Raw genomic sequence first — 15,184 nt, 5'->3', positions numbered from 1 at the left:
ACAGAACTTATGCACACTGATGAGTGTTAATATCTAAGGGTATCAGATGTTGCTAATTCACATCTTTTAATAATCCATGAATATTTCAAATGTTAACATTTCCCCTAGAATTTAACACATATTATTTCCAGCTTTCATCATCATACACAGCACACATTGCTTAATGGCAGGGGGAGATTAACTTTCCAGATCTCAGGCTAAACTCCCCTAAAAGATATAATAAATGTGTTTTTTTCCTAAATAAAGAAAGTAAAATTTTGCCCCAGCTCTTCTAATCAAATGTAATTCCAAGGAAAATTTATAGAAATCGTAAGTCATAGATAAAAACATAAATAATTTCCCACTTTCTGAGTAATCACAGTTTAATCTTTTGACTTTCATTAAAAAAAAAACAACTAAAAAATATACCTTGCCCTTGCAATCAGCATTTTCAGTGTGAAAAATTACTCCTAAAATTTAAGTTAATGTAAACAAAGCAACATACTTTGCTTTTCTACAATCTCTCTCAAGAACTTTTCTACCCCAACAGCCGAGAACCAAAACACTGGGTACATAAAAGCAAAACAACCACTAAAAGCAATCGGTAGCAAGGCCCAACATTTTTTTTACAGCAGCATCTACTATTAAACAACTCACTACATAAACAGTAAGGCCATTAGAGCCACAATGTCAAAGATGCTCTGTAAGCTGAACAGGCAAAACATTTTCACAATGACTGAAAGCCAGCAAAGCGCTCCTTAAGATGTCAACAGGGAAATATAATTCAGTCTTAATAGGTTCAGAGCTTATGTAAGCCATGCTTATGGGATGGTCTATTAAAAAAATAGCAAGTGAGCCAGTGACATTACTGTAAACAAAACCTGCAGCTTCCTAAACCATGCAGGCTAGAGATGTTCAAAACTCTGCTCAAAGGCAGTGTGTTGTGGTAAGGTTTGTGTGTTCTGGGCCAGAAATAAGGGAAATACAAATATGTCCCAAAACAGGGATAGTTGAGGTGATACTCACACCTGTACAGAAAAGAGATCAGGAATGCCTTCAGCCCCAATAACAGCTCAAGAAATAAAATCATTGTGATCAACCCTTCTGGTAAAACAGCTGCTGTTCTGAAAAAAAACCAGCAAGTTCTCATTCCCAACTAGTCAACTAGTAATGCAACTTTGTATTTGGGATAAGAGAAAATTTCTCTTGGTGACAACTCGGTTCATTGAATTAAAATCGTGGAGCAATGTGAGATTTGCCATTTCTGGATTAAAAAATGGTACCTTTGCACATGCCCACCAGGAAAGGAAGAAAAAAAAACAAAACCAAAACCATCTTGAGAACTCACCACCAGGTTTCCTATCACCATGACCAACAAGAAGACGAGAAGGCACAGTGGCTGCCCAGCTACTTCCATGCAGTCCCACATGGTCTCGATCCACTCTCCACACAAAATCCGGAAGATGATGAGGAACGAGTGGAAGAAGTCGTTCATGTGCCACCGTGGCAGATTGCCAGTCGTGCTTATCTTCTTCACATTGTCCAAGTAGCTCTTCCCAAAAAGCTGCATTCCTACCACGGCAAAAATGAAGACGATGATGGCCAGCACGAGAGTGAGGTTGCCGAGGGCACCCACGGAGTTTCCAATGATTTTAATGAGTGTGTTTAAGGTCGGCCAGGACTTTGCCAACTTGAAGACTCGCAGCTGTGAACAGAACATAAACAACAGTGTCAGCTCACAGAAGCATCAGCCATTTCAGCCAATGAATTATTCAAGTGAGTAAAACGTGGAAGATGTTAAATGCCGCAGTGTGTGCGGTACAAGGTGATTTTAGCCATGCTTCCTGTTAACCTCATTACTTCTATTAATAAAACATCAGTTGGGCTCCTCAGATGAGAATTAAGTTTTCCTGAGCTTTTTCCTGAGCTGTGCTCTGCCTGGTTTAATAGACATGGTTTTAATGGCACATTCCCCCACTGCTGGGGAAAGGATGGAAGGATGAAATTTATTTCTTAGTATTTTCTTTTGTGTTGTTTTTTCTCCTCAAAACAAACAGCCTGGCAGGCATCTGGAGGGAGGGGTTTCAGGTTTGGTCCCACAATGAGAGAAGGAATTCCTCTGTGTTTCAGAGCAAACCTCAGTCAGATGTTATTAGCTGTTAGCTCCCAGGGTGAAAATCACCTCTGTGCCGAGGATCATGCAGCCTGTGCACAACCCACGGCCCACTTAAGACCTATTTTAAGGGTGTAAATAGTCCTTGTGCTGTGTTTTCAGCTGAAGGCTTAAATTAAGCCCTATTGAAGCAGGATTGCTCCAAAAACTGAAGGGAGACACTTAGGACAGTGATAGAAAATTTACACTTTTGAACAATGCAGAAAATTTTTTGGGGAAAAAAAATATTTTCTTCTGGTAAATGTAACCACAAGGGCCTATTTTCCTGATCTTTAAAATTTTGAAGCCATATCATGGCCAGAATAATTATCATGGACATCCTGGTACATGAAGTGCAACACAAATGTCAAGCTGGCAAGGGAAGTACTTTTCTGTTCCAGCATGTTGCCAATCTCTCATTAATAGAACACCACTGTCCCCTGCTTAACAAAGGAGCTGACAGCTAAGGAGTTCCCATGAAAGACAGATGATATGTTATGCTGATCAGTTCTAGAAAAAAATTCTCTGAATAATTCAAAGACATTTTCTTTTAGACAGCATCTAAAAGAACAGTGGCATGTTTATAACATAATTTAGGAATAACAGCTCCTAAAACAACAAGTTATCAGCTCTTGCATATCTTGGGCTATCAATTTTCTTCTGTCTATGCTAACAGGTGTGCAAGTATAAAGTGGCAGATCTCTATTACAAGTTGGAATTCAAATATTTTAAGTGTGCTACAAGTACCTGGCACAGCTAGAAGGAATCAAATTATGTTCTCAATTTACCCTGATGTAAATCTGGAACAATTCCATTTATCCCAAAGTAATTAGTGTCACATACTGTTCACCAGTTTGCAGCAATTATAGGCAGATGCGTTTTTAAGAAAATATGTTGCATTCATGTCAGAGTTTATATGTAATTAAAAAAAAAAAAAAAAAAAGATGGTTAAGAACAGAATAAGACCATTACCAATCGAAAGGAGCGTAAAACAGACAGGTTTCCCATGCTGGACAAACCCAGTTCCATCAGGCTTAGAATAACAATTATGCTGTCAAAAATATTCCAGCCCTGTTGGAAATAGTAGTAGGGGTCAAGGGCAATTACTTTGAAGATCATTTCTGCTGTAAAAATCCCAGTGAAGACCTGCAGAAAGAAAATATGAAGTCAAACTAACCTTTTAAGCACAACTCCTTGCTTGTGGAGTTTCAACTCACACAGGTGAACCCAGCAGAAAGCCAGACACATTCTACACATTCTACAAACAAATTTATTTATTTATTTATATTATTTATTTTTTTTTTGTGGCTGACTATCACAATTACAATTTTGTCTAGTCTTTTCACAACAATATCTGATACTGCTGTAAACTTATAATGACATCTATCTTCAGGATCTGGATTGGAACACACATTTCTGTCTCCCTCTATCATCTGAATAATCACAGTGGTAGAAAAAAGAAAAGAAAGGTGTAAAGGTGCCTTTTATAAAGGTTAAATCTATCCATTTCAGTGGAGAAAGCTAAGTGAATGGAGAGTGAGTGTTAAGGGCTATTTGGTTTGCAGTGTATCTGGTGTATTATCCCTTTTTATTTTGTTCTTATTATCAATGGAAGGGCAATGCAAGCCTCCAGTTATTTTGAGGTTATTGCTGGCAGCAAAGACGATTAGAAACTCTAATTTGTGTCTTGTTTGTTTTATTGGTTTTTTTTTATTTTTATTTTTACAAATAGTCACAGCAATTTTCTTCTCATTGCATCTTGGGAACACATTGGTTATTTATGACCTAGTTCAAATGTCATATGGTGGAGCTTCTAATTGGAACATTTTTCTTTAAAACAACATATAAATATTACCTATGAGGCAGAGGGAGCAGGGAAAGGAAGGCTGCTGACAGCAAATTCACTTTTAATAGATTCCTCTAAAGTATCCCAGAGAATCAGATTTTGTCTTTTTGTATGCCCTGTTTAAGTAACCTTTTAAATGCATAGTGCAATACTACAATCAACTGAAAATGACAAAATGTGGGCACCAAATTTGTAATGTACTACTTTATTTTCATTTCACATCCTAGTACAAGCTGCCCAGAGCTTTGTGTTTCTGGAAAATTCTGAAATTTCTGAAATAGAAATAGATACGTTTGCAGAAAGGGACAATATCTGTAAAATTAAAATAGATGGTTTTCTGTGAAACAATCAGCATTAATGGATTTTGTTGGTCAAAATAGAGGGGGAAATCCAGAGGTCACGTATCACTAATACACAGTCAAGGGGAAATGTTTTCCTTCCAAGAAGTTGAATATTTGCAATATTAGCCCAGCAAAACTGATCAAATCTGAGCAATGAGAGATGAGGCATGCACTAAGATGTGAAAGAGAAAGAGTAAAATCATACAATTATGATACTAAAGAATAAAATTATCATAGCCTGAATTTGAGGAGTGCTTGGCTTTGCTCTGTAATGCTTCAGGAATTAATTATTCCAAGTGGTCATTTTACACAATTCCTAATGGAAAATACCTTCTGTTTCCCCTCAGGAAAATGATAATTTTGGATTGCAGCAATACCTTGGGACAGAGCAACTTTCCATCACCACCTCATACCAAGAACACAACAAACAACCTGTCTCATATTTCTAATTAGCAAAGAACTTCTGAGTCACAGGGGTTAGAGATACCAAAGATTCCCACCATCATGCTCAAATTTTTCCTGGGACAGAGAACAAGACAGAACTGGATGTCTGTGAAATTGTATCCAGGGGACTGCCTTAAAAAACCAGGAGACCACGCTGCACACATTATGCAACCCTCTTGCTGAGAAAATGACTCAGGAGGATCACTATTCTTTGCCTGAATCATTTTAATCAATAGCCTTCTGAGAAGGAAATGTCACAGCAAGACAGCAAAATGTCTGAGCCTTCCTGAAGGCATCAGGAGTCCTGTGTGTGTGTGTGTGTGTGTGTGCGCCAGTCACAAATTCCACACAGCACCTGGTCCACTGTGCCTGCACGGGGCTGGGTGTTTGATGTGATAAAGGATGGAAAGAAAACAAGGACCTTCACATCCCACTGGTGCTAACGTGACACTGCTGATGCAGAGCACTTTGTCTTTTAAAAAAAGCCCCTTTTGCCCGTCCTTTCAGCCATTTAGGCTTTAATGTTGCATAATGGTATCTCGGCTTCTAAAGGGAAACAGAAATTGAGGGAGTCTTGCTCTCTCCACGCTTTTTTTTAAGTGGTGGCACTGCGTGGGCAGATGAACTCTGTGCACGTGCTGCCTGGCCTTCTGATCACATTTTCAATGTTCATTCCTGTAAGGGATGAGCTAAAGGGGCCTGAAAGTAGCAGATGCTGAATGAAGTAGATGGACAATCACAGCGGGAGAGCCCCAGTGACTGGCAGATCCAGAGAAAGAAAATCTATATTCCATTTTCATTCTTTCGTTTCTCTCAGAAACGTTTGCTCTGAGGAAAAAAAAAAAAAAAAAAAAAAGAAAAAGCCAAAGACCTGCTCTCTTTAATATTTCCCCTGTTTAATGCTAGCATAATCACTCAAAGAGGGTTAGATGTAACAGGAAGACAGCCAGCCAGCCAGCGTGGGGGCAGAGGGGGGGCTGGCAGTCTGCAGCTTAGGGGATGCAGTCACCTGGCAGCCTGCCCTGGAGCTGGGACTCCCTTCCCTTTCACAGGGAATTGCAAAAAATGTCAATTTTCATTATAAATGACTTTGCAAAATCTTCCACAAAATGGAGTTACCTTTCTCTGACCTGCTCTGCTCACAATTAATCCAGTTATGCAGGGGTTTAGTAAAGCTGCCCAGGGTGAGCTGGGACTATCTGGGCTCTCACAGACCCAAGCTGGGACCTCAGGAGAAGGGGAGCCCTGAGCCATCAGCCTGCTACATCAGCTTGCTTACTTTACACTTCAGCACAAAGAAGAGAAATAGCTCTAGGCAGTGCTAAGAAACTCACAGTGAGATTTTTCTTCTTGTTTTTTTTTTTTGGTTGGTTTTTGGTTTTTTGGGGGTTTTTTTGGGAAATTTTTTGCAAAATTTGCTTTGTACAATTTCTCTCTCTGCAGAAAAAAAAAAAAAAAAAAAAGAAGTGTCTCTCTGCAAATTTTCTCTGTCTGCAAAATTCCTGTCTCTACTGATTGCCTAATTTCCTGATGGCACCTGGCACAACCCTGCTCAGCCCTGGCAGGTCTGCAGGAGCTGTGTTGGCAGGAGAGATGCCAAGGGCTAAAGTTTCACTGCCTGTGGTCTGCAAAGTGGAAGCTGATCTGCCAAAAGCAGAGTGAGGAGCAGACACCTTGACTGTCCCAAGTGCCAGAGAGGGAAGTGGCAGCTTTGCCACCTGCTTTGATGGATGCAAAGGAATTTTTTCAAGTCATCTTAGAAGGCCACAAATTGTTGAGCAACAAGAAGGAATGCTGGCTGCAAAGAGAAGCTGGATACAGTCCTGTAAGATGATTTCCAAGCTATCCTTATCTACTGCTTTCTGCAGAGGGCAAGAGCACGGGTTTGGGGCAAGAGAGACCCAAACAAATTTCTGCTTAGCACAACAACAGAGGGAGATTTGCCAAGACACATCAGTTGAAAAGCTGGAGACAGGTCCCACAGCCTGGGGGAATAACCTCAACCTGGCCATAGAAACTCAGAGCAAGAAATAACAAAGACAAGGGTAAAGAAAACAACCTTTATGTGTTTTATTCCATAGTCTAGAACTGATAAAAAAGGTCTGGTTATTAAAAGCCAGCATGGCAGGCTTCTTACTAAAAGCAGGTCTCACATCTGCAGTGTTTCTGTGTGCTCCCACTGTGGTCCATGGCTACTACAGTCACAGCCCTGCAGGCCAATGTTCACCTTATCCAAAAGTAAATGTCTCTACAACACCACATTAATGGGGTTTGAAACTGTCCATTACTTTTCATTGACTTTAAAAAGACACAAAGACAACTGGCACAGACAGACTCCTCCACTGTAAATACCTGAAGTTAGGTGACATGAATCCAGCTTTGAGATACTGCAGCCTTTGTTTTTACTGAAATAAAGGGCTTTTAAAATCTCTGCTGTGAGGTCTTCAAATGCAAACTGAGCACCATCCACCTTCCAGATTCTCCAGATCACTTATGTTCCTATAGGATATCTGCTTCTACCACTACATTTTAGGGGCAAACCCACCATGCCATAGCAAGATTGCCTGTGCCTTTTCTAATTCAGACTCTTCTACAATTAAAAGGATTCTAAACATTAAGTTTTAAATCAGTAACACATGGTAACTTTTAAACATAACTCAGAGAAAGATGATTGAAGAAAAAGATTCTATTTTGTGATAACTGCAGAATTTTAGCAGCCCACTGGGTCACAAATTGTATCATGTTGCCCTTGGAAAAGCTTTTCTGCTGTCCCTGCAGCTTGACTTCAGACTGTCCCTCTGCTTTTCTTGGGGCAAGTGTGGTCTCTGCTTTCTCTGCATCTCTGCACTCATCTGCTCTGGCTTGCACATCAAGTTTCCCCTCAAAGCATCAGCCATGCTTTGCTCCCTTGTCCTCTCTACCCTGGGGTTTTCATAGGACCCAGCAGATAGAAGATGCTCTACAGGCACCTTCCAGCATAGATATCAACCCATGATCAAACACAACTCCATTTCCCTACATGATCTTGCCTTGCTTTTTTTCTGTAGGTTTTTTTTTTAATGTAAAAGTCACAATTAGTCACCAAGAACTGCTGCCTTATGGGTGCTTTACCAGAAATCCCACATAAAGCTCATAAACCTTTCTCTTATCTCATTTCCTTAAGCAGATATCTATCAGGAACAGCCCAAAACCATGGCTTTAATGGTTACTAATAACATTAGAATAAGTTAGCTTGATAAAAATAGACACTTGTTCTTCTTTCAGTTCTTTTCAGAAAGAGGTGGCTGCACGGACTTGCTGGACAAAGGCAGTGTATCAAAGTGGGACATTACCAAACCACGGCCAAAACTTTAAAAAGCAGGAAATTCACCCCTCAGGTGGCACTTTGAGTTCACACTGACTTACCAAATTGCCTATGTACAGCATGTGGTCAAACTCCTTTGTCATCTTGTAATGCTCCAGGGCCATGAAGAGCGTGTTCAGCACAATGCAGAGGGTGATGGTCAGGTCTGTAAACGGGTCCATTACCACAAACTTGACAAATTTCTTGATTAAAAGCCAAAGCGGGCAGCAATCCCAAATGAGGAATTTAACAGCAAAGTGGTTCCAGCAGGGAGGACATTTCTGGTGTGATTCCTCAAGCTCTAAGTCACAAGCAGCAAAGTCACAGTCAATTCACACTGAGTTATATGACAAGAGAACACTTAAAATTACTCATAACACAGAGGAAGGCCCACAAATTACCCCAAACTTCTTTCAAAGGTAAAAATATTCCTGTCCTAACAGGCTGGCAAATTACACACTTTGGGGTTTTAGCCAGTTGACTTGCACTTAGCAGACAGTGACCTGTTCTGAAAGTAAAAACCTGTTAAAAGTGGTACAGGCAAAAAGTGAGAATCGCACTAAATATGTGAAGTCGAGTATTATATATAGGCTTGGGTTCTTACTCTATTTTCCATTTTGCCAAGTTCAAATGGATAAGAATGCACTGTCTTCATTGAACTTAGTTTGGAATATATATTTTTCATTCCCTGGTCACATTTTCAAAGTATCTTAAGTAATACCTTTTAAAGAAGATAAGAGATGAAAGAGCTTAAATCCAATATTTAAAGCTGATTTAAGTACTTGAGAACCAGAGTATCACTGGTTGTCAACAGAGTTTCTGCCCTTGATGTGCAATCCAAGGAGTCTTTCAATATCTGATTTTTCTGAAAGCCCCACAGACAAAATCAGGGAGAATATAAGCCAGTCTCAAAATGCTACCAAAAGTTCAATGTGCTTTTCAAAGGTGCTCTTAAAATATTGCCTATAATACCACTTTTACATGCTCGTTTTACCTATGCACAAAAGAATTGAAATAGCTTTATAAGTATAATTTGTGTTAAATGGTGAAAAAAAGAAAAGCCAAAAAAAGACAGTTAATGGCTAAATGACAATGATCAGCAGAATTGCTTAATGCCTTCCTTTTCTGATTCCTTTATGGGCATGGAATGCTTTATTTTGGTTTTAGTCTATATAATTAGAAGCTGCACTGATAACACGAAAACTTCAGCCAAGGCTGTTATTTCAATCAGTTTATAAACAGCCTCCTCTCCCAAGGCAGGAAACATTTGAGACAAAGGGAAATGGCCCCAAGCTGTGCTAGGGGAGCTTCAGATTGGATATTGGGAAAAAAAATCTCTTCACTGAAAGAGTGATTAAGCACAGATGGAGTCACCATCCCTGGAAGTGTTCAAAAACTGAGTGGACATGGCAAATTGCAATATGGCTTGGTGGGAATGGAGGTTGGACTTGCTGATCTTGGAGAGTTCTTCCTCAGATTCTCTGATTCTTTATCCACTTTTCTTCAAAGGACGACAGAACTGTGGTATTAGGTGTCTTCCATCAAGTTTCCAAGATACCATATGGTGTCCTGCCTGCACAGGTTTTGCACACACATCTACTGCCCTGAGATCTTTGGGAAATCAAATTGCTCCCAAGAAATTACTCTTACCAGCCTCCAAAAAGAGGGCTTACAGGCAAACCCTGAAAATATTTGAGAACCATAGATTTCAATGCAAAATCTTATTTTTCTTTTTTTTTTTTTTTTTTTTAAACTTGCCTCTGAAAGCAATAAAGAGTTTAGGGCAGTCAATTCCTTAAGGATCTAATTTTCCAGATAAATCTTGAATACATAGATCTATATCCTTATTCTTCACAACACAAGCCCCTTTAAGTCTAGGCTGCTGCTAAAAGACTTGGCTTCACCCTTTTTAGCCTCAGCCACAAGTTATTTCTCTGTCCTGTCAGCTTTTGTGCTCCTGGATCTTCTGGGTGAGCTGGTTCTGCTTGCTGATCCAGCTGAAAACCAATCCTACAAAGTGTAGGAACATAGCAAGAGAATCAGGAGGGTGTGACTATCCTCTTTTGGCAGTGATGTGGCATTTAAATGGTTTAAATCAATTAAGAATCCACATCCTTTCCCAGTAAATATGATCTTTGGAAAACAAGAGATATGTAATTTTTTTTTTTAATATCTGCAAAAGAAAAAGTAAAATTAGCCTCCATTTTTTCTGCTACTGTTAAAAATGATCAGAAAAATACAACCAGCATTGTGTTGGAGATGTTTTCCCTTTTATTTTTACATTTAAAAAGACATAGGTCCTTTCTTGTCTGCAAGGCTTTGTAATGTCTGGAAAAATCAGACAGTTGTTGACTACCCAAGAGCTAAGAGCAGAAACCAAATAAGTAAAGGGGAAGAGATTTCTGGTCCAGCTGCTTCAAATTTTGGCACAAATCTTACAGCCATGAATATGGTTAAATCCTGTGATATATTTTGTTCTGATCTGACATTCCTTGTTAACAAGTATTCAATTTCAGTGACTAATCAAAGTCTGGGAGTTAAGAAACCTTTAATAAGGATTTCGTCTATATAGAATCATAGAATAATTTAGGTTAGAAAAGATCTCTAAGATCACTGATTTCAGCTGTTATCCCTTGACTGCCAAGTCCACCACTAAACCACATCCCTGAGTGCCATATCCTCTGAGTTATCCTAGCCTGGATGGTCTCTATTTCTGTGGTATGAAGGAATAGAAAAATACCATTAAATAAACAAGGAGTCCAGAGGTCCAGGCCTTCTAGGCATTCTTAACACATTACAAGAAAGCAAATCAGTCACAAAGCTAATTGCTAAAAACCCCACAGAAAACAAATAAAACCTTTGCAGAGTACATTAAACACTGGAATACACCAAAGTGATTATTTCCCTATTAAGAGCATATCTCTTTATTTATTCAAATACAGATATATCTTCTGGCCACAATACTGCTGAATATAACCATGGGGAGGGCAAAAAACTGAGGAAGAGGAAGGGCTTTGTGGTTTCACACTGGGAAATGTCCAGTTCCTATCTGTGTTTTAGGCAAGTCCCTATCCATCAGTCATACAGAGAATTAGGAGGAGAATCCACAATTTCTCTTGTTACTGTGTTCTTGACTGACATTTTTCTGTGTTCTTAGGTGCTACCTCCTCTCTCATCTCTGTTTGCAGTGTAAGAGACACGAGAAAGTGTAGGAAGCCCTTTCATGCTACAAGTCAAAAGATTAGGAATGTGGGGATCTTGCTCTGAATTGTCTTGTTGTTGGTAAATTTGCAACAGGAAAATGAAAAATTCCTGCCTATGGAAACTCAGAGGAGGAAAATCCTCCTGAACCTTGCGAGAAAAGCAGTGGAAAAATTTGTTGAGAAATATTTGTGCAGTTAGAGTGGTCCTTTGAGCATCCTTGGATTTCACGGTGGGATTCCAACATGCACACACTGCAGTGTCCCTGTTGTGAGAGACTTTGAGAATTTTCCTCCCCCACTGTTTGGATGTTGTGCACATTGCTGGTGACTGCAGGTGCCAGGCTTTCCATCAGCCCCAGAGAGATGAGATACCAGCATATGTACAGTCAGTCACCCAAAACCAGGCTGGTGCTCTGCTACCCGGCACTCCAGGGAGCCCTGTGTAAATCTAACACCAGGACAGCACCAAATCTTAGATCTTACAACTCCAATTCTCATTATATGGCATCCTCTCCGGATTTTTACAAATTGATAAGATAAGGATTGTTTTGTCTCTGTTATAGGGGTTCCAATAACTATCCTGAGTGCTTTCTTTCAAAACGATATCCGGGCATTTTTGTGTCACATTTTTCCTGCCTTTTAACACGGACATGGCTTTGAGTTGGGGAACTGAGGATGTCTCTTACCTTCCAGGGCACTGGTGATGATGCTGACAGCACTCACTGCCCTCTGCCTCTGAAAGGGCTCGTCTGAGTGGTCCACAGAGGGCCGGTGGGGCATTAAAAGCTGTTTCTTGCTTGCCTCGTCCGAGGGGGAGGTCTGTTTAAAGGAACACACTGGATCAGCACAGTAAAACCAAGGCAGATGCTGGGTAGAAATTTCAAAATGCCTAAGCATGAATTTTGTCATCTAAAGAGTCTAAAGCTCGCTGATTTCTGAGTTAAAGAAATGCTGGTGGGGCAGAGCTTTTTAAACTGGCACTTTGAGGAATTTTGGAAAATTTGTTCTGCCCTTCACCTTCATGTGAAAATAAGGTGAAAATAAGGAAGGCTTACGATGCCAGAGGAACAGCAGTGCTGCTTTCCTATGCTCTTCACTTATGAAAGAAGGCCTGTTTAATTACATTAATTAATCCATTATTTCTGAAATGTGTTAACTATTTAATTATACAGCTAGAAAAGGAAAAGGGCGTGGGTAACAGCTCCATTACAGAGCTCTGATATCATACCAAGCAAACTGACTCCCCAACACATGTTTTTCCTTGTTCTGAAACACTGCCAAATCTCAGGAACATATTGTCATTGTGGTGATCTTTGGTGTTATGGATTCTGAAGCTCCATAATTAGGGGAGAGACTTAGCTTCTTTTTCTCAGGAAAAAAGAAATAACCTAACCCTTGTTCTCATGTTTCTCAAAGAAAAGCATCAAAAAAGCCCCAAAGAAATCGAATACCAGAAAAACAGAATTCCCAAACTGTCTTTGTTTAACGTCTCATTTTAAATTAGTTTTCTGCTTTTTGTAGGCTTGGGTTTCTGAAGTCAGACAGAAATACAGTGTAGCTGAAGACACACATTGCATTAAACACTTTATATTGTCAGCTCACAGGAGCAAGATGTTAAGGCTTTTATTATTACAAGCTCCCACTTCATGTAGAGAACAAATCCCGCTTGGTTTGTTCCTCCAGATCCCACACAGGTGGAGAAAAAAGTGGTTGAGGTGCAAGAATCTGGGAAAGAGAGGTTCAACATAATTCTCTGTCACAGACCTCCTGGTTGAGACCCTCAGTTTCCCAATATAAATGTTTAACAGCCCCTGCCTTGGTCCTCAAGCATCCAGGCTGTGAGATCTGAGACACTGTGTAACAAGACAGGGGTAGATAGATGGATCCTGATGGCTCAAGGAAATGGGAAATGAGAATAAATCCCTGCAAAGATGAGAACCTCTAAAGCAGAGCAGCTGCTTTAGTTTCTCCATAGACAAATGAGCTACAGGAATTAGACTCAGTCTTCTGGATCTTCTCATCACTTGGGTCTGAAATGGCCCTGACCACCCTGACCAGCACCCAGGATGCCAACTGAGATGTGCCAAAAGCAGCAGCTCCACAGCTCTTCTGTTTGTGCCCAGGGACACAGGGTCCCTCCTCTTCACCATTCCTCTACCAAAAATGCTTTTCAAGAAAGGCAATTCCATGAAAAAAGAAAGAAAAGAAAAGGTGCTGAAACTCTATGAGCTGTCTTTTCTGTGACCTCTTCAGGGCTGGGGCTATCCCCAGCAAAGGGCAAGGATGTTTGGCCACTGAAAACATTCTTTGGTTGACAATGAAAATTGTAACCAGGATGCTGGTCCCAGGTCACTTCAAGTACTGCAGTCAAAAATACCAACCACTGCAAGATCAGGGAGGAGACAGGACTTGAAAGCAAGCACTTAAAACATTAGCTGGGCCAGAAAAGCAGCAATGCTCCAAAATGGCTTTTTTTTCCCCCTAAAATGTCCTTTGAAAAAAAACCAAGATAGACTCAACTGAATAGGCTCACTGTCCATTGAGTTACTGACAAAGTCACCTCAAAAGGAAAGTTATCATCAGAAAGTCTTCAAAGAGAGTCCTACTTGTGCACAACAAGAAAATACTCTCTCCTTGGCTTAGAAGCCAGGGAATACCAGGAATGGTGTTTCAGATGCATTAGTTTGCTTGATTTCCTTCACCTCAAAAACATCCAATAAAAACCAATGAAACAACAAATGTTTTATTAATGAAGAAAGCATCTACAAAATTGCATAATCATTCACAGCAGTTTAGAATACATAACAAATACATGGTACCAAAAAGAAATAGCTAGACAGGGTGAAGAAAAACAGGAGGGAGACAAATTTTAAAGTAGAATAAATTAAAAAATAAAAAAGAAAATAAAAAGGAAAGCAAAGAAAAAGAGGAAAAATAACCCAAACCACAAGTTTGACTCTGTAGAATGAACCATAAGAAAATCTCAAATTTCAAATCTCTCTGGACTATTTCACTCTTTTAAGCTCTAATATCTTCCTATCCTATCTGACCCAGGGCATAGGATGTACCAGTAACATTCATCAGACAATCTCCTTCCCAAGAGTCCTTTGTCTGAAAGCCACCTTTTACTCACAAGTGCAAAAAGGTAGAAAGGAAAAGGAAAAACATTCAGAGGTTCATTCTTGCTATTTTTTAAAAATTTTATTGAAATAAGCCAAGCCCCTGTTGCCTGCCAGCCCCCTGGCACCAGGCACAGCAGAGATTCATCCCTAGAGCCAGGGCACAGGGTGGCAGGCAATGCCACTGGGCAAAGACTTGCCAACAGAGCAGTAAATCCATCACGTAGTCACTTTGTCACTTACTAGGAAGAATTTTTTCCAGGAAAGAAAGTTTCCATCCAGGTGAATTGCTTAAAATTATTAAAGCTGCTTAAGGAATAAGCTTTTGCCCTATGTAAAGAATAGATACGTGTGGGTTTGGGTTTATATGATTATTATTTATTTTAGAATAGAGATTGCTGATAGTCGCACAAGGAACTGGCAGCTTTTGCACTGTGAGACAGAAACAATTCCAGGAACTGGACAAGCAGGCAGCATAAAAGCTATTATCATCTCTGAGAGAACACACACAGGCACAGTTGCTCATTGTACTTATATTTCTATAGAAATTAAGTATAAAAAACCAGCAGTCCCCACAGTTATGTAAGGAGTTTCCCTAGGATCCAGATGAGAAATCACAAAGGAGTTAAACATAGGCACCTCCAGCAGGACAAGATTATTTGTGTTGCCTCCTGATTGACTGGAAATGTTTCTCCTTTGGATTAACTAAATTCTATAGAGACAAATATACTATTCAGTAGTTTGCATGTAAATGAGG

The 15,184-nt window shown here is 39.9% G+C and overlaps 1 protein-coding gene across 4 annotated transcripts in view; it reads right to left on the bottom strand.

The window, feature by feature from the left end:
* Positions 1-15,184, bottom strand: part of LOC106851629 (sodium channel protein type 5 subunit alpha-like) — a 212,447-nt gene that overhangs the window by 92,670 nt on the left and 104,593 nt on the right. For all 4 annotated transcript variants that reach the window (XM_088157284.1, XM_088157211.1, XM_088157355.1 and 1 more), the window contains 4 exons: positions 11,995-12,127; positions 8,168-8,406; positions 3,104-3,277; positions 1,328-1,684 (listed from right to left, as the gene is read on the bottom strand). In XM_088157284.1, coding sequence (XP_088013410.1) covers positions 1,328-1,684; positions 3,104-3,277; positions 8,168-8,406; positions 11,995-12,127 — 903 coding nt within the window. The remainder of the gene's footprint in view (positions 1-1,327; positions 1,685-3,103; positions 3,278-8,167; positions 8,407-11,994; positions 12,128-15,184) is intronic.

This window comes from Sturnus vulgaris, chromosome 1, assembly GCF_052056855.1.
Source record: "Sturnus vulgaris isolate bStuVul1 chromosome 1, bStuVul1.hap1, whole genome shotgun sequence".
In the NCBI taxonomy this organism is placed as follows: Eukaryota; Metazoa; Chordata; class Aves; order Passeriformes; family Sturnidae; genus Sturnus; species Sturnus vulgaris.
Note: the sequence above shows the minus strand (reverse complement) of the source record. Positions and strands in the feature narration are given on the sequence as shown.